The following is a 25999-nucleotide window of genomic DNA, read 5'->3' as shown; positions in this document are numbered from 1 at the left end:
TTTGCCCGCTTCAATCCAGATCCCGGATAGCATCTGGAGGCACTTTTGTCATTCTGCATTTAGGGGTGGTTGCTGTCGATGTCGTCAGAGGCATGGTTCACAGAGGCGTTGATGGGTTGCAGGTAGAGAGAGGGTTGACGGGAGGGGTTCCAGGTGGACAGAGTGGGATGTGGGTGCGGGATTACAGGGAGAGAAGGTGAGAGGGTGGGTGCGGTCGTGATCGATTTGGGGGGAAGGTTCTGGGAGAGGGACGCGTGTTTGCTGCAGAGAGAGGGGGGTGGTGTGGTTGCCCCGCCGGCGGGCGGGGGGGGGGGGGGTGTGGGGTGGGGGGTGTGGGGGTGGGGGTTGAGGGGAAGTCTATAGAGAGAGGTGTAGGGTTGGTTATTTCCACACCAAAAATCGTCATCCTCTTTTTCAGTAAGTAGAATTAGTACTAGCTGAACAGAGTTCCTCTCTGCAACTCCTCCTCCATTACTGCATTCGAATTTTCGACAATGGTGAGTAATTCAAACTCTTCTTTTGTTCGATCGTGTTTATTTAATTTAATTTGAATTTTTCGGATTTTGTTTTTGGTGTATGGGTTATGAATTTCGATGTTTTCGGTACTTTTATGCAGCTGATTGCTTTCCTCGCTTTTTATCCATACCGTTTGGTTCAAAGAATGAAAACATGCATTGACCTGAGAAATCTTAAGAGTTGTTTACAAATTAGTAATTAACTTTGCAGTGTGGATGGCTCTTGATTGTTCCTAATGGTTTTCTCTTGCCTAATAATCAGGTGAACAAAAAGGTTTATGTGGATTAACGTGTTGGTGATGTCATCCGTTTTGGGCTGTGAGTATCTTCTTATCTTAACTCTCACCCTGCAACGTGATTGACGATCTCTTCGATCTCTGTTTCGTTATCTCTTCAATCCCTGCTTTGCAACCTCCGTTGTTCACCCCGCCTTCTCATCTCCGTTGGTATTTTCACCAACCAATGAAGTGCCCGGAGTTTGAACGTGAAATGCCCAGGAAACCGCCCAATTCAAGGTAACGTTTCTTTTTTTTACTTTTCTGGGTGGAATGTCAATGTGGGTTTGACCTTATTACTGCAATTGATAAATTATTGGTTTTGGTTGATGGTTTACCTTGCGCTGGGTTTTAGTTGATGGGTTTTTCTTATGGGTTTTGCTTGCATTTGGTTTTGGTTGATGGCAGGTATATTTGATCTCCGTTGCACACCTCCCCTTCTCATCGCCATCGCACACCTTACCAGAACTTGAATCAATGGTAATGTATAAATTGTATGGATTTCGCACCTATTTTAATCTTCTCTAACAAAATTAGCGTTTAAGTTGACTAATTCATACTCTTTTTTGGAAATTAGGCTCTGATTTCTCAATCCTATGCTTCTTTGCTGTATAAGATGAGTTTGTGTGTTATTACTCAGAAACGGGATTTTTTTTTTTTTTTTTTTTCATTAAGAGAGTGAAAATCCCTAGCCTTAAGATTTTCAGGTATTTTGGCGGCAATAATAATTTGTTTTTGCTTCTTTATGTGCGTCTGTCTCCAAATATGAGGATCTCTTAATTTGCTTATGTAGCTTTTGTAATTTGTAATATGATGATCTCTTAATTTGCTTTTGCATGTCTTCATTGAATACACATGGAAAATTAAAAGGGTTTTAGTTTTTGGATTGGTTTAAATTTTTTATTGTTATTGGTTGTATTGCTGTCAAATTTTTTATGGGAAGTTTGAAATGGAGAACTTGGTTGATTGGGACAGAGAGAATCCGACAGCTGCAGACTCTGATTTACTGGCTTTAAATGGAGAAGTTATTTCTCGGTTCACTTCCGTAAACCAACTTCTCAGTTCAGTTCTCAGATATGAGGTTTCTCAGCTACCTCTTTTCTGTAATGAAACATTTGAATAGTACTCGCGGGGATATCCAATTAATTAGGTCAGTTTTTGTTTAATTGGGATTCTTAAATTTGATATTAGGGATTTTAATTTGATTGGGTTTGTATTGCATTGTACACTGTTTCGGGTATCTTTAGCAAAATTGGATCTTTTTTTGGGGATTCTAGAAGTTTAGTTGAACGCTAATATTAAATTTCTAGCCCCTGTGGTGCCTCTCTCTATTTGAGTTTGAGTTGGGGATGGTGGACAATGAGCAATTCGGAGATTTATCGCAGTGCAATTTGTCATTTCCATGGACCACCTATAATACTGGCTTACATTTTTCTTCTTTTTTCTTTTTCTATAGTAATATTATTGTTTATTTCCAAGATCTGAGTTTGTCATTCAGAAGAGATGCTTCATTCAGAAAATTGAAATTTCCCAAATCTTTGTTAATAGTTGTATCCCTTGCAGAAGGATTTAATTTTCTTGGATATCTACTTTTGAGCTTTAAGTTTTCCACGTATGCAGCATTACTAGACCAAAAAAAGTGCAGTGTCGTGGAGTAATTAGGACTGGTTCTGTTCCTTTTTTTATTTTTTATGTTGAATTGACAAGTGATTTTAAAAAATGGATGATTTTTTTACTGGGTTTAGTTTCTGTGTTTGGTTTGAGAGTAAATTCAGAGAGCTAAAAGGCAGTAAAGTTTGAATTTTTATGTTTAATGTTGTTTTGGGTTTGGATTGATTTTTTTTATTTGATATGAGAAATTGAGTGATAGGGAATTCGAACTTTTCTCCCTTTTGAATAGCTTATAACTCTTTTCTCATTTTCTGTTTGGTTTCCGAGAAAATCGCGGGAAAAAAGGATAGAAGATTAATGAATTCACTGAATTGAGTGCTTTAAGTCCATTTATGATTGAAGTTATTCCCTTTGCTTTCATTTCTGCTTTTGTTCTTTTGGGCTTTAAGCACGTTGAGGATGGTAAAATCAATTATTTTGATTTTGGAAGTCTACTTTGTTTTTCAGCTTTAGCACTTGGGAGAAGTGAAAATATGATTTCGTGTATGGTGCTTGTATTTGTCTGTCATTTGAAAGGAATTCAGAGAGAGAGAGAGAGAAAGGAGAGGGTAGGTTTGTTGTCAGTGAGATTGAAGGATGGTCTGATGTATCCTTGCAGGTGAACTACGTGCTCGCGCACCCTCATCCAGTGGAACCTGTAACTGATAGCTGCAGGTTTTTCCTAATTCTCACTAAACTGGAGCGTATCTTTATTGGACTCATGTTGAAACATCATGCGCGTACATTACTCTCAATAAGATTCCTTTACATTAAGTTTATTGAGCAGTATAATCTTATTTAAGTTTTAATTGTGCATTTTGATATGTATCGAGGTAGACTGAATGTTATTTGTTTTGCAGATATTTTGTTCGACGTGTAGAGGGGAACATTGGTGAGCTTATATACTCTCTCATTGTTGCAATCTCTAATGATTTAGTGAATCCTATTATCCTGTCGTTGGAACAATTCAAAGAGTGTTTTAGCCTGTATTTCCTTTCGTTATTGGCTCCTAAGGTAGATTTTTCCCCTTACCCAGTTTACTGTTGTGCATTTAACCTATAATTAATCATACATAGGAGATATTGGGTGAAAAATTGTAAAAAGATGGTTTGAGAATCATCTGGAGAATACCTCTTTAATTCGCACTTACTCGTTAAGAGTTGTAGTTCTGGGCAGTGTGATGGTGAGATATTTTTAAATTCGTTCCAATTATAGTAAAAGGTAGCATACTTTTCTTCCCGTGGTTCACCTATCTCTTAGTTATTTAAATTCTCATCAGCTCGGTTCATCCATCTCTTGGTTATTTAAATACTTATCAGCTCGGTTCCCTCATCTCTTGGTCATTTAAATTCTTTACATATGCCTGTATTGATTTGTGATTTTGTTGGATTTACTCTGGTGAAATGTGTTATTTGTGTTGGTGCATTTTAGGGTGTGACTCCCATCGTACTGTCTTTGTAGTGCATCTTTCTGTGCAAATTATGTATGCATGTTGTGGATAAAGGTTTCAAAACCCGCAACGAAGCGTGGGTAATTTTTCTAGTTTATCTCTAGAAATGTGAAATGTTATGTAAATGTGGTATTTACATTCCAAGATTTTGCATCTCTCCAGTGAAGATAATTCAAATTTGAACTTTGACTGACGAGTTTGGTATATTATTTATTCCACTTAATGTAAAATATATACATGTACAAAAAGAAAAAGGGAAATTTTATTTGAACCCAAACAACCTCATTTTACATCCAACCTAAATCTTCATTGTGAATTGTCTTCTTAGCCCTATTGTCTAATTACCATCAAGTACAAGATGAAATTAACACAAAAATCAAAATTTATCAATAAACCATCTCCAATAATCAAACCTTTATCATCATGCAATAATTTTTTTACGTTCTGTTTTGACTAAAATCCTAAGACGTTGTCAAAGAGAGAAATAAGCTCTTTTTGACGGATGGATGCTAATTTTGAAGTTTTAAATCCTTCAAATAAAATATGAATCCATTTTTGTTAATTTTTTATTTGATTTCAATTCATTTTGTTTAGGCTTTAGTAGCAGTTGTACACTGCCTGCAAATAGGCTTGAAATCAAGGACAATAAAGGTGGATGATGTATTTCTTCGTATTTTGTTTCTCTGCCACCACATGTTCTAGGTTTTTCGAGGATCCAGATATATGACTATTCATCTTTTTTAGTGATAGTGTCCCGATAAATATATGTCAGAACCAAACCTTTTTTGTTTAGAGGAAATAGCCATCACTCGAGTAGAAAATTGAAATCAAGGATTATTGAAATCAATAATTAAACTGGGTAATTGTACTTGGTAAAACCTCGTCGTAACAATAAACTTGCCCGGAGCACCAGGTGCGCAAGAAACCCACACGATACCTAAACTTCTGCAAATTAAAAAATTTTTTGAATACCTCGACGCTTGGGTTGGTTCGGTGAAGAAAAAGAGCAATGAGAAATATGCGGCAAAGGAAGGATTGAGCGCCAGACAAATATGTAAGATATATTGTTCTCTTTATGTCTTGAATGAGTTGTAGAATACTCATTTTGTGTTTTTATTTTTTCAGCGTGTAAAGATAAACTTACATACTGAATTAGGTTTGTGAGGGAGGTTTAGGTAGTAAATTTGAATTCAAAGAGATATTGATGGTTTAATTAAAATTAATATGGATGTAGAGAATAAATTTACTGTTGAAATAAGTTATATAGATTCAAATGAAATTTCTCAACAACCCCCCAAAACCAAACCCCGGGACCTCCCCCACGCGACTGGAAAAAGAGATGTCGGTGGAAAAGAGAGTACTAAACTCCACGAACTCCCACGCATTGATTCTTCCTTCCTCCTATACCAATTTTCCACAAGTCTTGTCAGCCGTTAATCTCTCCACTTTAAAGAAATTTCTATTTTTCACATCAAAAAGAAACAAATAACAATAAACGTGGTTTTGATTTTTGACTTTTGACTTTTTAGAAAGCTGCACATGAAATATTCTTGCCAAAGGTCAAAGATAATACATTTCAATTGGTTTTGTGAAAATTTTAATTTTGTTAGTCATTTATTTCCTCAGCTTGTAATTTACTTGTATATGTATATTTTTTTTGTAGTACGATTGGGAAGAGCACAATTCATACTTTTAACCATAGTAAAGACGGTGAAAAAGCGTCAAATCCTGAATCCATAGTTTTTATTCTTCATTCTTCAATTGTCTCTTCTTTGCAAGTTGTGACGATTCCAATGCTAGAAGAAAAGAAGACTTGGAACAAATTATCCCTTTTAATAGTGTATCATTTTATTCTTTTCAATAATTTTATGGATTGAGAGAGACTCCATGAAATGTGGAAATGATGACAGAAAGAAGAAGAGAACTAAGAAATGGACATTAATGCAGCGTTTAAATAGAAACCTAAAAACAGAACTAGGAAACGGACAATCAAAATGCCCAAAAAATAAATAAAAATAAAAGGAAACAGACATTGTGCTGTAGTTTCTAAATCAAAATGTAAACAAAAGAAAAACAGAATAAGGAAACGAACACTGCAATGCAATGTCTGAATCAAAATGCAAAAAAAAAAAAAAAAAAAACAAAAAAAAAAAAAAACCAAGAAACAGACACTACATTGTGGTTTCTAAATCAAAATGAAAAACAAATAAATAAATAAAGGAAACAGACATTGTGTTGTAGTTTTTGAATCAAAATGTGACATCCCACATCGCCCAGGGGAGTGATCCTTAAATGTATATTCTCATCCTTACCTAGCACGAGGCCTTTTGGGAGCTCACTGGCTTCGGGTTCCGTAGGAACTCCAAAGTTAAGCGAGAAGGGGCTAGAGCAAACCCATGATGGGTGACCCACTGGGAAGTTGCTCGTGAGTTCCCAAAAACAAAACTGTGAGGGTGTGCTAGGAGCCTAAAGCGGACAATATTGTGCTACGGTGGTGGAGCGGGCTCGGGAAGTGATCCGCCCCGGGCCGGGATGTGACATTTGGTATCAGAACCTAACCTTGGTCGTGGTGTGCCGACGAGGACGTCGGGCTCCTAAGGGGGGTGGATTGTGACATCCCACATCGCCCAGGGGAGTGATCCTTAAATGTATATTCCCATCCTTACCTAACACGAGGCATTTTGGGAGCTCACTGGCTTCGCGTTCCGTAGGAACTCCGAAGTTAAGCGAGAAGGGGGCTAGAGCAATCCCATGATGGGTGACCCACTGAGAAGTTGCTCGTGAGTTCCCAAAAACAAAACCGTGAGGGAATGGTAAGCCCAAAGCGGACAATATCGTGCTACGGTGGTGGAGCGGGTCTGGGAAGTGATCCGTCCCGGGCTGGGATGTGACACAAAATGTGTAAAAAAATTATAAAAAAAAAAAGTGAAACGGAATAAAGCATAGAAAGCGTGTGAGTGATGAAAAAAAAACGAACCAGGAAATGAACACTACAATGCAGCGTCTGAATTCAAGTGTAAAAAACAGAATCAAGAAACAGACACTGCGTTGCAGTATCTGATCCTTTTTGACCTATTCCAAAATATGAAAAATATGAGAAAGGGGATGTCAGTTGAATTGCATGCCAACTGTAATGGCAGATTTTATATTTTTTTTGTTTATTTTAAATGCATTTAAGTGTCACAATATATGATTGACATATTTATAATTAACATAAATATTGTTGATCTATTGTCAATATGGTAACTTTGTATTGATTTTATACAAAATCACCCTTAATATAATATATATACGGTCTTGGTAGAATTATTATAAAGTAATTATATTTTATCAAAACTTAGCGGGTGGGCATAATTCAATATTATATAAATACATAATTATTTCGAAAGAAAAATACTACGAAGACTCTCTCAAAAGTATGACTCTCTATAATCACTCCGCCACCTCATGTTTTTGACACAATTCATGACAATATTATAAAATATTGTGCAAAATGCATGAGGTAATGGAGAGTCTATGCACTTTGAGAGTCTCTTAGCATTTCTCATTTCAAAATTATGTAAGGCAAACTAGAAAAAGCAGTAAATTAGGTGGTAAGTATATTTGGTAAAGAATCAGCTATATCTGATGCATCAAAAAGTCTCATTTTATCAATCATATTGTCTGGTGGAATTATTGCATAGCTAATTGTGCTTCTTGGTCTTAATTTGACTCTAATGAACATGGTTGAACTTTAAGGAAGGTACTGCTTCAAAGTCCTTTAAACTAGGATTTCAATACCTTGGTAGAATCGAGAAAAAAGAAGTTCGGTGGAAAGCAAATTAGGTAAAGACTAACCCATATATGGTGCATCAAAGAGTCTCAATTTATCAAATTATGCTGTCTACTGGAATTATTGATCTCCGATGGGGACCTTGGACAATGGACACCACATAAGGATAAAGGGTTTCTAATGGGCCGGAATAGAGGTCATTTATCCTCTTCTTCTTTAACCATTGGAATACCTAGAGAGAGCTTTTTGGTTTTTTGTTCTTGTTTTTATCAATAGCAATGCTCCAACGACATTAACAATGTTTTTTTTCTAATATTTTAGTCCCTACATTTATGTATTCTACTATAAGGACTTTTCATTGAAGACAATATTCATTTAGAGACCCGAATATTACCTTGAAGCCCCTAAAAGAGTTCTCAAGAGTGGTGGTGGAGACCTAACAATAGGGTCTCTCATTGGAGATGCTCTTAGTACTTGATGAGTGGAGAAATAATTTTTCTTTTATCGCTGCACATGAATCCCTGCAATGGATGCCTAGAGAGGATTTTACATTAGTATAGGGATCGGGTTCGTTGTTGGATTTTGAGGCGTTTGTGGGACATTGATATTCAATAGGTCATGGAGATATTCAAGTACACTTCAAGTTCTCAAATATTGTAAACGATTGTTGTTTAACAATGCCCTCATCTATACAGATTTTTTGGCTTCATCCCTGCCTGCATCTACCATTCAATTGGAGACGGAGACTGAAAGATTCATGCCAAATGGTAAGGCAAATACATGTAATAAATTCAAGACAAAAAATCACTAAGTCAAGTCAATACATTTCTGTTTGCATTGTGAAAATTTTGATTTTTTTTTGTCATTTATTGTCTCAGTTTGCATGAAAAAGTTGTTCCTTCTAATACCGTGGGATTTTTTATTTTGCATTGTGGAAATTTTGATTTTGTTTCGCTTTTTTATAGTGATTCCGGCAACTATTTTCATCGAGTGAGGTATTGTCACGCCCCAGACTCGGAATGATGAAAGAATTGATCTTGCACCCAATACGCGAATAAAAATTAAAAAAATAAAAAGAAACTGAAACAAGTTTGAAGAATAATTCATTTAAAAATGATATGGAAGAATAAATAGGTTGGAATGAATTTGAAATCGATTTATTAAATATACGAGTCAAATACACAATAAATCAGAGTTTACCAAAATACAATAATCACCATTCGACTTCACGTATATCTCACAAATCCCTTAATTCTCTAAATTGATTTGCAGCCTTAGATGCTTGGATTCGACTCCCTGATCACTGAGGTGAAAATTATACTGTAATCTGACTTAACTCAAGTTATGAAAATACAGTAAAGAAGGGAAATGGATCCTCTCTGGATCCATTCCCACCTAATCCACCTATTTCGGAATCCGGACCATTCAAATTTGACCCAACGGTTAAAGTTATTATCACTTTTAAAGGAGCCCCATGTTTGTAACCGTTGGATCAAATTTGAACGGTCCGGATCTCGAACTAGGTGGATTAGATAGGAATGGATCCAGAGAGGATCCATTTCCGTAAAGAAGTAAGGCTACAAAGTTCCCTATGCTTTGATTGCTATGATGTTGGATTAATCAGCTAATCAAATGGTAAAGCTTCAAACTTCAGTTTTGCGTCAAATTTATGGAGTTTTATTGATTTGTAGAGATTCCATATAAAGTTTTGATTCAATTCCCTCAAAATTTTAAGGGAAGACGTAAGATATGTGGATGCTTAAAATACATCCAATTGAAAACAGCCCTTATTGTGATTGGTTTCAGAGCAATGATGGGTTTTTTATGATTCAATTGTTTTCTTGTGTGTAATGTGTAGGATTTTGAGGCTTTTCATGGTATTGAGGAAGTTGCAGAGCTCATAAGGGACAAGCATGTTGATAAGAATCTCAGGTTTTGATTTATTTCTCTTTGCTTGCCTGATTCTCGTTGTTATGAGTTGTGATTTGAAGCTCTATCTGCTTGATGTCTTTTGAATTAGTCCTCTTGATAAACGAACAGTCACAAGTGAATAAAACGCAAGGAATTGTTGTGCTAAAAGACCATAAGTATTGTCTTGATCAAATGACAGTGATGATTCTTCACTAACAGCAATTTAGCATAATTTCTATGCAAATACATTTAAGTCGGTCAATTATTGTGTGTCTTCTAATCTAATAACGCCAAGACTAAATTTGTAAAGACCCCAGTTGCAGCGTAATTATTCGAAATACCGTAAAGTCTTGAGAACTTGCTGTCAATAACCTTGAAGTATCGCATGGAGTATCGCACGGGGTCCAAGACAAGACAAGACAATACAATTCCAGTTACATCGTGGAAATTTTGGTTTGCAAGTCCCTATTATCCTCAACTTGTACTTTACTTTGAAGCGTTATTAAGACAAATGACAAACAAAAGTGGAGAAGAATCATCTATCTTGTGGGAATCATTCATCCTTCCTCTCATCCTCCAAAACGACTTTTGACTTTTTGCAATTTGTTTGGAAAATAAATGTGAATTTGTCTCTCAACAGTTGAGACGTTTTTCGTGTATTTTAGCGAGGTTCAAATAATGTGAATTACACATTCTGACTATTTACAACTTGTTTGGAAAATAAATGTAAATTTATTTTCTCAAGAGTTGAGACGGTTTCGCGATTTTTAGCTTAGTCCAAATAACATGCATATATTTTGTTTTCTAATTCCACAAAAAATAAAAAGACTTCTAAAACGTAAACAGAACGAAACAATCAACGCAGAATTGTGTTGATTGTTGCAGGCTTTGTCATTATCTTGGAGAGACGAGTCATCCTCTAATTGCTACACCTACCTACAGAAAAGTAGTTGGTCCACTCACACATGTTACATGCTTGACCATTTGAGTCAATAACCTTGAACTATTGCGTGGATTTCCACTTGCATCGTGGAAATTTTGGTTTGTAGGTTGTTCTCAAACTTGTACTTTTCTTTAAAGCGTGATTAAGACAAATAACAAACAAAAGTGGAGAAGAATCATCTATTTCGTGGGAGTCATTCATCCTTCCTCTTATCCTCCAAAACAACTTTTGACTGTTTGCAACTTTTTCAGAAAAAAAAAATGTAAATTTGTCTCTCAAAAGTTGAGGCATTTTCCGTTTATTTTAGTCTGGTCCAAATAACATGAATTAGGCATTCTGACTATTTGCAACTTGTTTGTAAAATAAATGTAAATTTGTTCTCTCATGAGTAAAGACGGTTTCCGTACTTTTTAGCTTGATCCAAATAACGTGAATTACCCAGCATTGTAATACACTCGCAGCTTTAATTGTACACTTCTTCTTCATTCTTCAATCGTCTTTGCCTTGATTTTGTTGAATTAAGCTGGAGAATGACGGAATCAGGTGCTTGAAGAAACTCTTTCATAATTCCATTGTGGTGCTACTTTTTCTACAATGTTTCAACCCTTTCCTATCCTCTGGATTCTATAATGTTTCTTTCGGTTGTGTATTTCAATCCTTTTTTGTTCCTAATATAATTCTATTGTGATACAATTTTTATTTCATGTATTTCAATCCTTTTCTTTTCAGGATACCTCATTTAAACAACTTTTCCCATTCTTCTATAACATAATGTTTACATCTTCTAAACATAATCTTTCTAGCAATTTTAAATAGAAAACTAATGAAAATGGCTTAAAAACTTCGAGTTTTAACGATAAGGACAAAATAAAGGGTAAAGTGAATAGTATCAAAATTGACTTTTGAGTGTAAAAATATGGTTTTTCGTTAAAGTGAACAGTATCGGAAGCTTTTTATTAAAGTTTCTAATTTTAAAGCCGTAGTATCGCGCAGATTTTACTTTCAAGTACATACTAGAGAGAGCAAGAGAGAGAATAGTAGGAATCATTCACATGTGTGGAATTTAATTTGCGGACAAATTTTTTTACTGTTTTTAACTTTTTGGAAATAAACGTTAATTTGTTCTCTCAAGAGCTAAAAGACGTTTTATGAGTTGTTACGGCCTGAAGCCGTCCCTTTCCCACGCATGGATTCTCCCCAATTCAACGAAAGTCCTCTTTCTTACATACACAAAAAAACAACAAACACGTTTTTGAGTAATTATATCTCTGCCTGCCCTTTTTACTTTTGACTTGAGAGAAAGCAGCCCATGTAAAGTAAGATTCATGCCTAACTCTAAGGCAAATACATTATTCTAACAAACTATAAAACCTAGTTTTCCCAACCAACATTTATTCACACCCAACACATTACACTGTCGGTTGTTTTCCATACCCCCTGAGTCCTCACCATTTGAACTACACTTGCAGCTTTCCTTTTGCTCCTAAATCAAAATCCTGAATCCACCGTTTTTCTTCCTTCTTCAATTGTCTCTTGGTTGATTTAGTTCAATTAAGATGGAGGGTGACGGAATCAGGTGCTTGAACAAACTCTTTCGTGCTTTAATTGTGGTGGTAATGTTACTACAATGTGTTGTCAACCCTTCCCTTTCCCTTGGATTCAATAATATTTCTTCAGCAGGAGTGACGAGGTGCTTTGAGAGGGAAAGAGAAGCACTCCTTGCTTTCAAACTGGGCCTCGTGGATGACTACAATCTCCTCTCTTCGTGGGGAAGAGAAGAACAGAAGCAAGATTGTTGCAAATGGGTAGGCATCCACTGCAGCAACCGAACCAGCCATGTTACGCAACTTGATCTTGGGTGGTATTTTTTGAATGAAGCTTACTCACTTCAACAGAAAGGACAGCAGGAGTATCCCGTATATTATTTTCAAGGTAAAATGATGAGTCCTAAACTAATTGAGTTGCAGCATTTGAAATATTTGGACCTTTCTTCCATTAACTTCAATGGGACCCAACTTCCATGTTTCATTGGTTCTCTTTCCAATTTAAGACACCTCAATCTCTGGTATGCTGCTTTTGGTGGTCGATTTCCAAGCCAGGTCGGAAACCTTACACGCTTGCAATATCTTGATCTCAGGTCCAATCACTTTGCTAATGTAGAAAACATGAATTCATGGCTGCCTCATCTTTCTGCTTTAACATATTTGGACCTGAGTTCCAATAATCTCAGTAATGTTCCTGACTGGCTGGAAATAGTTAGTAAGCTCCCCAAACTTACAAAGTTGACATTGGCTGGATGTGGTCTTCCTTCTCTTGCAATTCATTCCAGTACTCTTTTTAACATAAATTCTTCTAGATCTCTTGCTCATGTTGACCTCAATTCCAACCAACTCACTTCTTCCATATTTCTTTGGTTGTCCAAATACAATGCCAGCCTTGTTCATCTTGATCTCAGATCCAATAACTTTGCTAATGTAGAAAATCTGAATTCATGGATGCCTCATCTTTCTGCTTTAACGTATTTGGACCTGAGTTCCAATAATCTCAGTAATGTTCATGACTGGCTGGAAGTAGTTAATAAGCTCCCTAAACTTACAAACTTGACATTACAGGGGTGTGGTCTTCCTTCTCCTGTAATTCATTCCAGTACTCTTTTTAACATAAATTCTTCTAAATCTCTTGCTCATGTTGATCTCAGGTTCAACCAACTCACTTCTTCCATATTTCTTTGGTTGTCCAAATACAATGCCAGCCTTGTTCATCTTGACGTCTCTTACAACCAGTTAACTGGCTTATTTCCCGATGTCATTGGAAACATGAGCTCTCTTGCATATCTATATCTCTCTTCTAACCAATTTGAAGGGGTGATTTCAGAAAGTCATTTCTCGGGTCTCTCCAGATTAAGATCTTTGTCTCTGTCCTCTACCTCACTAACTTTAAACTTCCATTCTACATGGGTTCCTCCCTTCCAATTGGATTCTATAATCTTGGGGTCTTGCAAGATGGGTCCACATTTTCCAAACTGGCTTCGAACTCAAAAAAGTTATCAGAGTCTTGATATTTCTAATGCAGGAATTTCTGATATCCTTCCAAGTTGGTTTTGGGAAAGGCTGTCTCATGCTACTGAAATTGGTCATGTAGATCTCTCCAAAAACCAAATTAGAGGAACAATTCCAAACTCGCAAATCAATTTTGTATGTTTCTCTCGTCAACTAAATTTGAGTTGGAACCAATTGGAAGGTGAAGTCCCTCCATTCCTATTGAAAGCCTCGTCATCCCTCTTTCTCTCCCACAATAAGTTTTCAGGGTTGTTTCCAATTAACGCAAGTAATTTAAGATTGCTTGATCTCTCGAGCAACCATTTACATGGAGAACTTCCCGATTACTGGACTCATTTCAAAAATCTTTTAGTTCTTGATTTGAGTGACAACCTTTTTTTGGGGAGAATTCCTGCCACAATGGGCTCTTTATCTTCAATTCAAACATTGAACCTAAACAATAATGGACTTGTGGGAGAATTGCCTTCATCTTTGAAGAACTGTACAAGTCTCGTGGTTTTTGATGTTGGAGAAAATGAATTATCAGGTTTGATACCTGAATGGTTAGGGGTTGGACTTCCAAATTTGACTATTCTTATCCTCCGTTCTAATCACTTCTATGGAAGCATTCCATCACAATTGTGTAATATGGGAAGCATTCAGATTCTAGATTTTTCGATCAATAGCATCTCCGGAAGTATACCCAAATGTCTCAACAATTTGACCAATTTGGCTCTAAGAGGAAGTTCAAGTCTAACCATCACTCACCCAAATTCATTCTTCACTGCTATTGATGGTTATGATGACGAAGCATCCTTGATATGGAATGGAATAATGTCCAAATACAAAAGTACTCTGGGGCTTGTAAAGAGTATCCATCTGTCAAGTAATCGATTAACAGGAAAGATTCCTAGTGAAGTTACTGATCTTGTGGGGTTGATTTCTTTAAACCTATCAAGAAACAACTTAACAGGTCAAATAACTCCAAAAATAGGGAAGTTGCAGTCTTTAGATTTGCTTGATTTGTCAAACAACCAAATACATGGTACAATTCCAACAAGTCTCATTGGAATATCTAGCCTTGGTAAGTTGGACTTGTCCAACAACAACCTGTCTGGAAAAATTCCCATCGGGTCTCAACTACAACCCTATGACGCCTCTGTTTTTGCCGGAAATCCTCTCCTTTGTGGAATTCCACTTGAACATATGTGCTCTCCTAAGGAAACAACCCTGAAGGAGAAACCGGTGGTTGAGAATCAAGATGAAGATAATGATGGGTTTATAACACCTGGATTTTATGTGACTTTGGGGCTTGGATTTGTCATTGGATTCTGGGCAGTTTGTGGGAGTTTGATATTCAACCGGTCATGGAGATACACGTACTTCAAGCTCTTGAATGATTTAAATGATTGGCTTTATGTCAGGGTGACATTGTTCAGGCAACGAAGAATGCTCGATGAATAAACTGTAAGTTTTCTGTGACATAATGAATAATATTACAATTAACATACATGTCTTCTTCTCTTTTAAAATCCCGGCTAACGGCTAACGCCTGTGGTTTACCTGAATTTTTGTAGCTCGTTCATCGTCTTGTTTGGTACTTCATGCTAACCCTTTCGGCTTTCGGTTTGAGGAGGAGCCTGAAGGAGAAGAAGAATGCAATAACTTAAAGTTATGGAAGAAGAGATTTTACGGAATGAAGAGCTCTACTGTTACTTGTAACAATAAGTTGGAATTTCTCCAAATACATTAGAGGTAGATGTATTTGGATCATTGTCGAGTTGTAATTTCACACAAGTATTTATGGTTTTAGTTTCAATTTTTCCCAATTTGTATGAATTAATGGATGAATAAACTGCATTCCAAATTGAAAGCCAGGATTGAAGAGCTGTGTGTAAGACACTAAAAAAAGCGGCACTAAATGAAGGTAAAATTTCAAAACTACATTGAACTTGTTATACAAACGCCAAAATAAGTGAGACGACCCTAAACAAATGGTGGAATATGTGTGCTAAAAAGTTAATAACTTAAAAAATAAAATTTTCCACCATTCCTATTAAAACACGTGGTGTACCACTTGTGTTCCCATCACAACTAAAAATTTCTCCCATTTGTGCAACATCATACAAGCTTGTGATAAACGAACAAGTTTGGCTCATGAAAACAGAGGCAAAATTATTATATATTTTTTTTTATTTATTTGTTGCCATAACATACAAACAGTTGCCCCCAAAATCCAACTCCAGCTAATTACACCAACAAAAGAAGAAGATTAAATTATGAAGAAGGGAAAAAAAATAATTATGTTGGGGTCCAAATAAATGAGAATAGGAACTCTTGGTAGCCTGTTAGCATCTGGCCAAAATTGTTCCAGCCTTTGGCCAATAAGAGTTTTGTTCAAGCCGTTTCCACTCTGGATGTACTCCTGTATGCACGAGTGGTAAGATGAGTAATAGGGAATGTAATGCTGAATAAGTGCTCTTGAGTTTAATGTTTGTCTCTTGTTGGTGAATAACATACGATTCAGAAGCGGATAAAACAGATACACACTCGGGATTGGTACAATACTAGTGGAATTAAGCTTGTCTGAGTGAGGGAATGTCACTAATCAAATAGCTAATGCACAGCCAACTAAGTGAACAGGGAAAGGGGGCAATATTGATATCAATATCAATTCCTCTCACTTGGTAAAATTATAACGTGACAGAAACAGAACGGCCAACTATGAATAACCAGGAATACGAAAAGAAATTCTAATGAAAAATATTCATCAGCCCATGAAAAAAAAAAAAAAAGATTTTGCAAAACCACACGTAGGAGACAGGGAAACAGATTATACTTTCCAGCTTTCACTCCACAACTATATACTTTATGGATATCATATAGCAAAGAGGAATGGTGAAAACAATTTCTTTTAGGGTTGCATAGCTAAGTTTCATAGACCCACCGGGATTAGCACTCGCCCTCCACCCTTGGTCTCAAGGAACATGGCATATCATTAGGTTTAAAAGCTATTTGAAAGGAGAAACATGTAAAGCATTTGTAACCTTACTTACCAAAAGAAAGTAACGAAAATATCTTAGCACAGATTTACTTATGTGACAAGAGTATTGTGTATCAGGAAAAAAACAATGGAAGAAGCTTTCGGAAGGGAACAAAAAAGCAAGAAGAAAGAGTACATACAAGCATATCTTCTCAAATAACCGTTTCCATTAATGGAAAATGGTACAGGCCTCCTTTCCTGACCGAAAGATAAGATCTCTTGCATCCTTTCAGGCCAGTCTGAATTTAACCTCCGAGCAAAATCTTCAACCTCCCTGAACAGCGATTTAAGAAAATATGTCACAGCAGCAAGAACAAGTTGTCTCTAAAAATTGCATATTCACATGCAGAACCATGGTGGAGGATGCAACTTGAAATTCCAGTTTATCAGAAAATAAAATAATACTGACTAGAGAGAAAAAGACCTGCAGAACCAGAAGAGTGGGCGGCCGGAACCATGTTTCACAACAGATGCTTAATGGTGATGACCAGAATGAGAGCTCTTTTTCTTTATAAACATAAACGAATATTTATTTAAAATGTCCAAACAACTATTGCACACAGAAAATCAAAAACCAACATCTTTCAAAGCCACCATAAAGAGCTAGCAAGGGCAAAACATTGTCCCCAATGTTTACTCATTTTTATCACAGACCAACTTTTTTACGCAACCTTTTTCATCTTCTTAGCTGGGTGAGGAGTGGATTTGAACATGGGACAGTTTAAAAAAGAAGTGGAGAAATACCACTACATTAATAGCTATTTAGTTTTTAAGCAAACTCTGCAACATTGAAAAACATATGACAACTTGAAATTCTTTTGCAGGTATCAAATTTCATCTTCTAATTGCATATCTTCAATTTCAGAACTGCGTTCATAAAAAAATAAATTAAAAAAGCAACGAAGTTGGATCCACCATTCTGTTTCCTTAAGCTTTCTATAACTAAAGTCATCATCGACAAAGTTATTACCATTCAGTTCAATTCAGTAACTTTTCTTCCACATGTTGCTCAACGTGATATATATTTTTTTTTCATCCACTAAAATTAAAAAAGATAAGATTATATTGCAAATCATGTAATAACCCAAAATAGTTGCAGGCAAACCTATCAATTTTTTCCTTCAATGGCGGATCAATCTCATCATCAGTATCACCATCATCAAACCCAATCATATCCTCCACCCTATCATCCTTTAGATCTTGTAGCTTTAATGTCAAACTAGAGCTTGGTGTAAATTTGTTGAGTTCATCACTGGGGCAAGCAAAGTTAAGATTGCTCGACACCTACAACATTTGGGCGAAAAGAAAAATGAAGAAAAATTAGCTACCTAACAACTCAAGCGGAAATGTATAAGTTCAAGACCAAATTAGTGATTCAAACCTCATGGATCTCATTAGCCTCATATAGACATGTGCTTTTCTGCTGATCTTTTCTCCTGCGATTCTTCTTTTTGTTCTTGGAAGTTTTAATCCCTTTGGAATCTGTGAAACATAATTTCCTTACCTCCAATGAGGCCTTCAAAAGGAAATAAAGTAAAAATAGACGACTAAGACACTACACTTCAAATCCCATTTAAAGGAATCTTAAGTACTCCCAAGTACAGTATAATGTGGGCTAATGCAATCCTGAAAAAATTAGTATCAAGTGTGCGTTGTGCAATTTGCTCGTTGGAACTACAAGCAACTCAATGATAAATCCAATTTCTCAATTAACAATAACTATGCAGTCAAGGAATAAGAGAGCAATTACTCAGGTATACCTCCAATTTCTCTATTAATGAATGACAAGAGATCATCAACTGAACGTTCATCGTTTTGTTCTTCTTCAAGCTCAGCATTCTGAAAAGTATGGAAGGTTCAATAATGACTACCAATAAGAAGGATATATTATTTAGCATAGTATAAAAGCCAGAGAACGTATTATGGAATACGTTTTGAATTCAGATTCATCAAATACCAAAGTCACCTTCAATTTCTCTCTTTCCTGAAGTTCCCTCCTCTTTCTTGCATATAATCGATTCAAAAGCCGGATGCGTGGATCGTCAGTTGAATTTTTCAAAGGCTCCAACTTCTCCTCCTGGATGATTTCTTAGTGGTGTTAAAAACAACAAAGAAACACCAAGTTTTTGCTAAGCATACACAGATATCTCAAGAATCGGAGACCTCTGTAAGATCATCAGGGAGATGAAATATTTCACGTATCTCCTCAGGTGTTTTCCCTTCAATTATTCATGCAAGAGCACGACTAGTAAGATCCACCAATGGTTTTAATTGGAGGCTGTCAGCAGCTGTAGTCAACTCACAGAGCAACTTTGTGTCCATTCGGATGTATTTTTCATCAAAAGCCTTGCACTCCTATATAAACGAGTGGTGCCGAGGGTGCCGAGTTTACACCAGCATCAGAGTAAACATTTAATCCAGTGTGCAGGTGGAGATTAATGTCCTCAGTAGCTCAAATTTATGCAAAACAGACAGAGGGCATAGACTCAGAAAGAAGGAAAACAGAATGACATTCCAAAAACATGTAGAACCTTGTTCGAGCGACCTGTTACTTGATGAAACCTGCAGTAATCAAGAATTAAGCTCAACATTGCTGTACTGACTCTTTCAGGAAGAGATATTGCATGGTTCTTGGAAGCTCCCATCCCTTTCTGTATATTTTCTTTGCATATCATGGGGCAATACATGGCAACCTCTTGTTCCACTTGTTGGATTGAACCGTCAGTAGTCTGAAGCCAGATGTAAGACTTCATCATCTGAGAATGAGTTGGCACCGATGTGGCTTTAGAATTCCAACATTACAGAGTAAACGAAAAATATGAAACAGTTAAACAACCCACCCACCTTCACCCCCTCCAAATAAACTAAAATAAAAAGAGAGAACAAATTAACACTCAACAAGTAGAGGCAGCTACAAGCACTCAAAAGAAACGAAAAACAGAAAACAATCGATTGACTATGGCTTGAAGAACAAAGAAAAGAAAACATAATGCATTTATCTATTAAACACTAGACAAAGACGACACAACAAAAGCGTACAGGAAAGTGATAACAGTCATGTCACCTTCTGACATTTGAACAATCCCAAGTTCTGAGGCTTAAAAACTGGAGTCAAACAACTTTATGTTCTTATGCAACAAGAAAACAGCTTTATGTTCTTATGCAACAACTTGCTGATACCCTGTTAAGTCAAACAAAATTATAATTAGCAGCCCTTTTATGCAAATCCTTAACCAAAATTAAAGTTTACACAAATTTAACATAAACCCAAGTTAGCTAGGGCGGTAAACCACCCTTTGCAATCCCCACCCCATCGTTTAGATTAGATTAGAATATCGCTCTCAAAACATAAACCCAGCTCTTACTTGCCATGAAACAATACAAGTTCCAATTTTTCTTAACAAATCTATACTTCATACATATATATTTCCACTAAACTTAATTCCATTTATTCCAAAGTACATGAAAAAGCATTCTGGTGATTATATTGCCCTAAATCAAGTGAGAAAAATTGCAATTCATAGGTATTTTAGCTGAATTTCTCGATTAAACTAACTTTTATTACAAATAAATGATTGTTTTTCCTAAAGATTTTAGTTCAGCAAGCTCCGGATTAAAGGGTACTTAGCAATTTCATTTTTCCATTCAATCATTTCCAATTTTCCTGCACTTTCTGGGCAACCAAACAGGCATCCAGAAGGGGGAAAAAACATGGTAAAGAAAAGCAAAAGGATAGATAATTAATTAACACGAAGGAGACATACGAAATGTACGGATTCCAGGTAGGGTAGCTTTGAATTGCAGAGATTTGGCGGTTGTCGGCGAATCCCAAAAAATGGATAAAATTGCGAATAAATTTTAGGGAAAAAAAAAAAAAAGCCTCTTGTGTGACTGAAATTGCGTCAAAAATCAAAAGGTCTGCAAATCACACGTCAGCGTTTCGTTAGGGTTTCCTGACCTCTTGTATTTAGTTTGATTCTTCGTAGGACATATTCTCTTATGAGTCATGTCACTAATACATCACGTAGTCAGTTGATAAGTGTTTAATCAGTCATTACTTTTATTATCCTTTTCTTCACTATTTTGTGTAGTTTCTTTTATATTTGAGTCGTTTTTTTACATATATGGAAAAAGGAAGATTTGAAGCAAGATTTGTCAAAGTGCTCGAAAGTTGCTGGTGGATTGTCACGAAGATTAATTTGCCGAGACTAGATCGGGAAGAATTTGATGGTGTGCCATATATGGATGGAATCCGGATTTAGTTTTTAGAGGCTTTTACCTTTTGTGATACCGATGTATGAAATAAAAATTATTGTTGTTTTAGTAACTGCTGCTCAATGTGAAGTTTCTTTGCGAAAATTGGAGAATTAAAAAAACTAATTCAAATTGTTAAATTGGGTTTAAGAGTTAATGCTGCTGAAGTAAAGATTGGAAAATGCGCTTTGATGAAAAAATAGGAATAACAATGCTGATGTGGAATTGGACTAATCCTAATCATCGAACTCGTTGGCCCTCAGCTAACTACCTTTTGGTGTGGGCTTTGGTCATGGATGAGTTCATACTCATGTTCTCTGATTTAAATTTGGCCCATCGGCTTTCTCTACGCATATTAGGGTTTTTTTTTATATTACAAACAATATTACTCATCTATAAAAAAAATAAAAATAAAAAGTGTCTATCCACTAGAGAGAATCAACCACCTGTTGTATATAATTTTTAATTAGCTAAAGGGTGCATACTTTACTAAAAAATCAACTATTTTTAAAATTTCCAAATTTCACAAAAATGAAGATCTCAATGAGTAGAGCAAATTTTATACTTGTGACTAAGTTCAATTTGATCGTAAAAAGCTCCAAATAGCTATGAACCCACCGGAACCCTAGAATTTGGATGTTCTTGATTTGTCCTCAAATCAACTCCGACGCTCCAACCACTGATTGGGCTTTGTTCCTGACCTCTTGAGGAGTATTTTGGTGATGGTAATTGAAGAGAAACGCTTCAGAAATGGTGGATCGCCATCAAAGTTCCCTCGCACCCACCGGTGCTGTTCTCACGAAATTGGTTCTTAAAACCCTTCGATCTTGGGCGGAAATGGTAGATGGGAAGTAGCAGGTGAAGAATGGATGAATTTTGTTGGAAAAAGTGGTGGAAATTGGTCGGAAATAGAACCAGGTCGAAACCGGTTTTGTCATGGGTCTGGTCGACGGAAAGAGGGAGATCCTCCCTCCTGATTGGCTGCCCCCTTTTTCTTCTAATTGGTCCCTAGCCCTTTGTTTGATTGGTCCACTCATTCCTCCCTAATTTCTGATTGGTTACAATTCCCACATTGTGAGAGTTAATTACTTTCAAATCCATACATTAGTAAAACAACTTCAAATGTCCGTAACTATATCGTTCTAATCTGGACTCATAAACAGCTTTAGCCTATGCGTTCGTAGTGATGAGTACTACGAGGATACGCTAAAAGAATAAGTCCTACGACTCTCAAACCGATGGTCAACGGAAGTCAAAATTTTTGCCTCTAGAGCATTTTCGTAAATTCACATTTTTAGAATTTATAAAATCATAGAACTAAGGACGGGTTGTCACATGTGAAATTTTAATCTTGTAAAATTGTGAGTTTGATACAATATTTACTCTTATAGTGTAACTATACGTCGTTGTATAAAAATAAAAAACAATTTCACACCAAAAAGACAAGTCAATCTAGTGAAAAATAGAGCAAGAATAAAAAAAATGTTATTCTTACTATCTATTGTTTGGTGTGGAACATACTTTTTCCCTTCGACAGGTTTGAAATTCTCAGCAAGATTTTTAACGAAGCCATATGCATCCTATGGTTGTACGTATTATCTTCATTAATGCATATCCTACAATTTCATCACAGCCACCCATGCCCTCAGCCAACACGGACCACACAACCCAACCCAACCCACCCACCCACCCAACAAAAAAAAAAAAAAAATTCCTGACCATTTTGAACCCCATTTGCAGCTTCTTCTAAATCAAAATCCTGAATCCACAGGATTTCTTTTTTATTCTTCAATTGTGTTTTGGTTCATTTAGTTGAATTAAGATGGAGGGTGCCGGAATCAGATGCTTCAACAAACTCTTTTATGCTTTAATTGTGGTGGTAATTTTACTACCATGTGTTGTCAACCCTTCCCCTTCTCTTGGATTCAACAATATTTCTTCAGGAGGAGTGATGCGGTGCATTGAGAGGGAAAGAGAAGCACTCCTTGCTTTCAAACAGGGCCTCGTGGATGACAACAACTTCCTCTCTTCGTGGGGAATAGAAGAACACAAGCAAGATTGTTGCAACTGGGTAGGCGTCCACTGCAGCAACCGTACCAACCATGTTATTCAACTTGATCTTGGATTGGAACGTCACCATCGAACTCGCTCATTTGATCAGAAAGGACACCCGCACTTTATCCGATATTATTTGCAAGGTAAGATGATGAATCCTGAACTGATTGAGTTGCAGCATTTGAAATATTTGGACCTTTCGTGGATAAACTTCAATGGGATCCGACTTCCAGATTTCATTGGTTCTCTTTCCAGTTTAAGATACCTCGATCTCTTTGGTGCTTCTTTTGGTGGTCAATTTCCAAGTCAAGTTGGAAACCTTACCCACTTGCAACATCTTGATCTCAGCTTCAATCACTTTGCTAATGTAGAAAATCTCAATTCATGGCTACCTCAGCTTTCTTCTTTAACATATTTGGACCTGAGTTACAACAATCTTAGTAATGTTCCTGACTGGTTGGAAACGGTTAGTAAGCTCCCCAAACTTACAAACTTGACACTGTTAAATTGCAGTCTTCCTTCTCCTGCAATTCGTTCCACTAGTCTTTTTAACATAAATTCTTCTACATCTCTTGCTCATGTTGACCTTAGTTCCAACGAACTCACTTCTTCCATATTTCTTTGGTTGTCCAAATACAATGCCACTCTTGGTCATCTTGACATGTCTTTCAACCAATTAACTGGCTTATTTCCCGATGTCATTGGAAACATGAGCTCTCTTGCATATCTAGATCTCTCTTTTAACCAATTTCAAGGGACGATTTCGGAAAGTCATTTCTCGGGTCTCTCCAAATTAAGATGTCTTGGTCTGTCCTCTGCCTCACTAACTTTAAACTTCCATTCTAAATGGGTTCCCCCTTTCCAATTGGATTCCATATTCTTGGGGCCTTGCAAGATGGGTCCACATTTTCCAAATTGGCTTCAAACTCAGACAAGTTATTCAGTCCTTGATATTTCTAATGCAGGAATATCTGATACTCTTCCAAGTTGGTTTTGGGAAGGGCTGTCTCATCATCATGAAATTGGTTTTGTAGATCTCTCCAACAACCAAATTAGGGGAACAATTCCAAACTCGCAAATTGATTTTTTATATTAAACTCGCAAATTAGGGGAATAATTTTTCAGGGTCTTTTTCTTTCTTGTTTCCAATGAAGGCAAGTAATTTAACGTTGCTTGATCTCTCGAGCAACCATTTAGACGGACAACTTCCCGATTGCTGGACCCATTTCAAAAATCTTTTAATTCTTGATTTGAGTGACAACCATTTTTTGGGGAGAATTCCTACCACAATGGGCTCTTTATTTTCTATTCGAACGTTGAACCTGAACAATAATGGATTTGTGGGGGAATTGCCTTCATCCTTGAACAATTGTTCAAGCCTAGAAGTTCTTGATGTTGCAGATAATAACTTATCAGGGCCGATACCTGAATGGTTAGGGTATGGACTTCCAAATTTGACTATCCTTATCCTTCGTTTTAATCACTTCTATGGAAGCATTCCGTTACAAATGTGTTATATGAGAAGCATTCAAATTTTGGATTTATCGATGAACAATATCTCCGGAAGTATACCCAAATGCCTCAACAATTTGACTAATTTGGCTCGAAGAGGAAGTTCAAGTCTAACTATCACTCATACCATTTATGTAAACTCCAATTCTCTCACTAGTTATAGTTATGATGACGAAGCATCCTTGATATGGAAAGGCATGATGTCCAAATACAAAAGCATTCTGGGGCTTGTAAAGAGTATTCATCTGTCAAGTAACCGATTAACGGGAGAGATTCCTTGTGAAATCACTGATCTTGTTGGGTTGGTTTCTTTAAACCTATCAAGAAACAACTTAACAGGTCAAATAACTCCAAATATCGGGAAGTTGCAGTCCTTAGATTTGCTTGATTTGTCAAACAACCAAATACATGGTACAATTCCAACGAGTCTCATTGAAATATCTGGCCTTGGTAAGTTGGACTTGTCCAACAACAACCTGTCTGGAAAGATTCCCATAGGATCTCAGCTTCAAATTTATGAGCCCTCTGTTTTTGCCGGAAATCCTCTCCTTTGTGGAATTCCACTTCAGACGTGCCCTTCTGAGGAAACAACTCCAGAGAAGCAGCCGGTGGTTGGGAATCAGGGTGAAGATAATAATGACAGGTTTATAACTCCGGGATTTTACGTGAGTTTGGGGCTTGGATTTGTTGTTGGATTCTGGGGAGTTTGTGGGAGTTTGATATTCAATAGGTCATGGAGATACACATACTTCAAGCTCTTGAATGGTTTGAATTATTGGCTTAATGTCGGGGTGACATTGTTCAGGCAACGAAGAATGCCCGATGAATAAACTGTAAGTTTTCTGTGACATAATGAATAATATTGCAATTAACATACATGTCTTCTTCTCTTTTAAACTCCCGACTAACGGCTAACGCGTGTGGTTTACCTGAATTTTTGTAGCTCGTTCATCGTCTTGTTTGGTACTTCATGTTAACCCCTTCCGCTTTCGGTTTGAGGAGCCTGAAGGAGAAGAAGAATGCAATAACTTTTAAGTTATGGGGGAAGAGATTTTATAGAATGAAGAGCTCTACTATTACTTGTAACAATAAGTTGGAATTTCTCCAAATACATTAGAGGTAGATGTATTTGGATCATTGTCGAGTTGTAATTTCACACACGTATTTATGGTTTTAGTTTCAATTTTTCTCAATGTGTTGTGAATTAATGGATGAATAAACTGCATTCCAAATTGAAAACCAGGATCGAAGAGTTGTGTGTAAGAGACTAAAAAGAATGGCACTAAACAAAGGACATGAATTAAAATTTCAAAACTACATTGAACTTGTTAAACAAATGCCAAAATACGTGAGACGACCAGTTCGTGTAACCTCATACAAGCTCGTGATAAACGGACAAGTTTGGCTCATAAAAATAGAGGCAGAAGTATTATTTTTTGATTTATTTGTTGCCCTAACATACAAACAGTTGCCCCCAAAATCCAACTCCAGCTAATTACCCCAACAAAAGAAGAAGATTAAATTATGAAGGGAAAGAATAATTATGTTTGTGTCCAAATAAATGAGAATAGGAACTCTTGG

At 36.5% G+C, this 25999-nt stretch overlaps 3 protein-coding genes and 1 pseudogene across 33 annotated transcripts in view; 3 read left to right on the top strand and 1 right to left on the bottom strand.

The window, feature by feature from the left end:
* The window catches only part of LOC137741099 (uncharacterized), a 39953-nt gene extending 29255 nt beyond the window's left edge, over nucleotides 1-10698 (top strand). For 4 of the 24 annotated variants that reach the window (XR_015964483.1, XR_015964476.1, XR_015964474.1 and 1 more), the window contains one exon: nucleotides 3301-3675. Coding sequence is in view for 1 of the 24 variants with exons in the window: in XM_088697477.1 (XP_088553603.1) it covers nucleotides 1268-1284; nucleotides 1766-1871; nucleotides 3060-3115; nucleotides 3301-3332; nucleotides 8358-8434; nucleotides 9521-9594; nucleotides 9891-9927 (399 nt within the window). In the remaining 23 variants the exon portion in view is untranslated. The other 20 variants (XR_015964469.1, XR_015964466.1, XM_088697477.1 and 17 more) reach the window with 19 other exon arrangements.
* A 1203-nt stretch (nucleotides 10699-11901) lies between these two features.
* On the top strand, nucleotides 11902-15431 carry LOC137721306 (receptor-like protein EIX1). 2 transcript variants are annotated; one of them, XM_088697428.1, is made up of 3 exons: nucleotides 11903-12092; nucleotides 12197-15021; nucleotides 15132-15431. In XM_088697428.1, exon 2 carries the CDS (start codon nucleotides 12454-12456, stop codon nucleotides 15016-15018), a length of 2565 nt encoding a protein of 854 aa, XP_088553554.1. In that variant the 5' UTR covers nucleotides 11903-12092; nucleotides 12197-12453; the 3' UTR covers nucleotides 15019-15021; nucleotides 15132-15431. The 2 variants fall into 2 exon arrangements, with proteins under 2 accessions (XP_068316512.2, XP_088553554.1); XM_068460411.2 differs by having other exon boundaries at nucleotides 11902-15021.
* LOC137721011 (SKP1-like protein 21) overlaps nucleotides 14942-25999 on the bottom strand; it is an 18848-nt gene continuing 7790 nt past the window's right edge. The window contains exons 1-10 of one of the 6 annotated variants that reach the window (XM_088697446.1): nucleotides 20362-20545; nucleotides 19662-19778; nucleotides 19129-19353; nucleotides 18761-18952; nucleotides 18564-18674; nucleotides 18358-18436; nucleotides 17979-18113; nucleotides 17703-17881; nucleotides 16738-16871; nucleotides 14942-15194 (exon numbers count right to left, since the gene is read on the bottom strand). In XM_088697446.1, the coding sequence (XP_088553572.1) occupies nucleotides 15157-15194; nucleotides 16738-16871; nucleotides 17703-17881; nucleotides 17979-18113; nucleotides 18358-18435 (564 nt within the window). In that variant the 5' untranslated portion in view covers nucleotide 18436; nucleotides 18564-18674; nucleotides 18761-18952; ... (1 more) ...; nucleotides 19662-19778; nucleotides 20362-20545 and the 3' untranslated portion in view covers nucleotides 14942-15156. Of the gene's footprint in view, nucleotides 15195-15691; nucleotides 15980-16737; nucleotides 16872-17702; nucleotides 17882-17978; nucleotides 18114-18357; nucleotides 18437-18563; nucleotides 19354-19661; nucleotides 19779-20361; nucleotides 20546-25999 lie in introns of those variants that run through there. The other 5 variants (XM_088697444.1, XM_088697436.1, XM_088697438.1 and 2 more) reach the window with 5 other exon arrangements.
* Nucleotides 22536-25611, top strand: LOC137721271 (receptor-like protein EIX2; annotated as a pseudogene). Its single transcript, XR_015964445.1, has 2 exons — nucleotides 22536-25251; nucleotides 25362-25611. The product of XR_015964445.1 is annotated as a receptor-like protein EIX2 (transcript).

Source organism: Pyrus communis, chromosome 1, assembly GCF_041283825.1.
Source record: "Pyrus communis isolate YQ-2024b chromosome 1, ASM4128382v1, whole genome shotgun sequence".
Classification (NCBI taxonomy): Eukaryota; Viridiplantae; Streptophyta; class Magnoliopsida; order Rosales; family Rosaceae; genus Pyrus; species Pyrus communis.
This window is presented reverse-complemented; position numbering and strand designations above follow the sequence as displayed.

Coding starts and splice junctions, on each gene's coding strand:
- LOC137721306 (XM_068460411.2), top strand. CDS start 12,073: ATGGAGGGTGACGGAATCAGGTGCTTGAACAAACTCTTTCGTGCTTTA.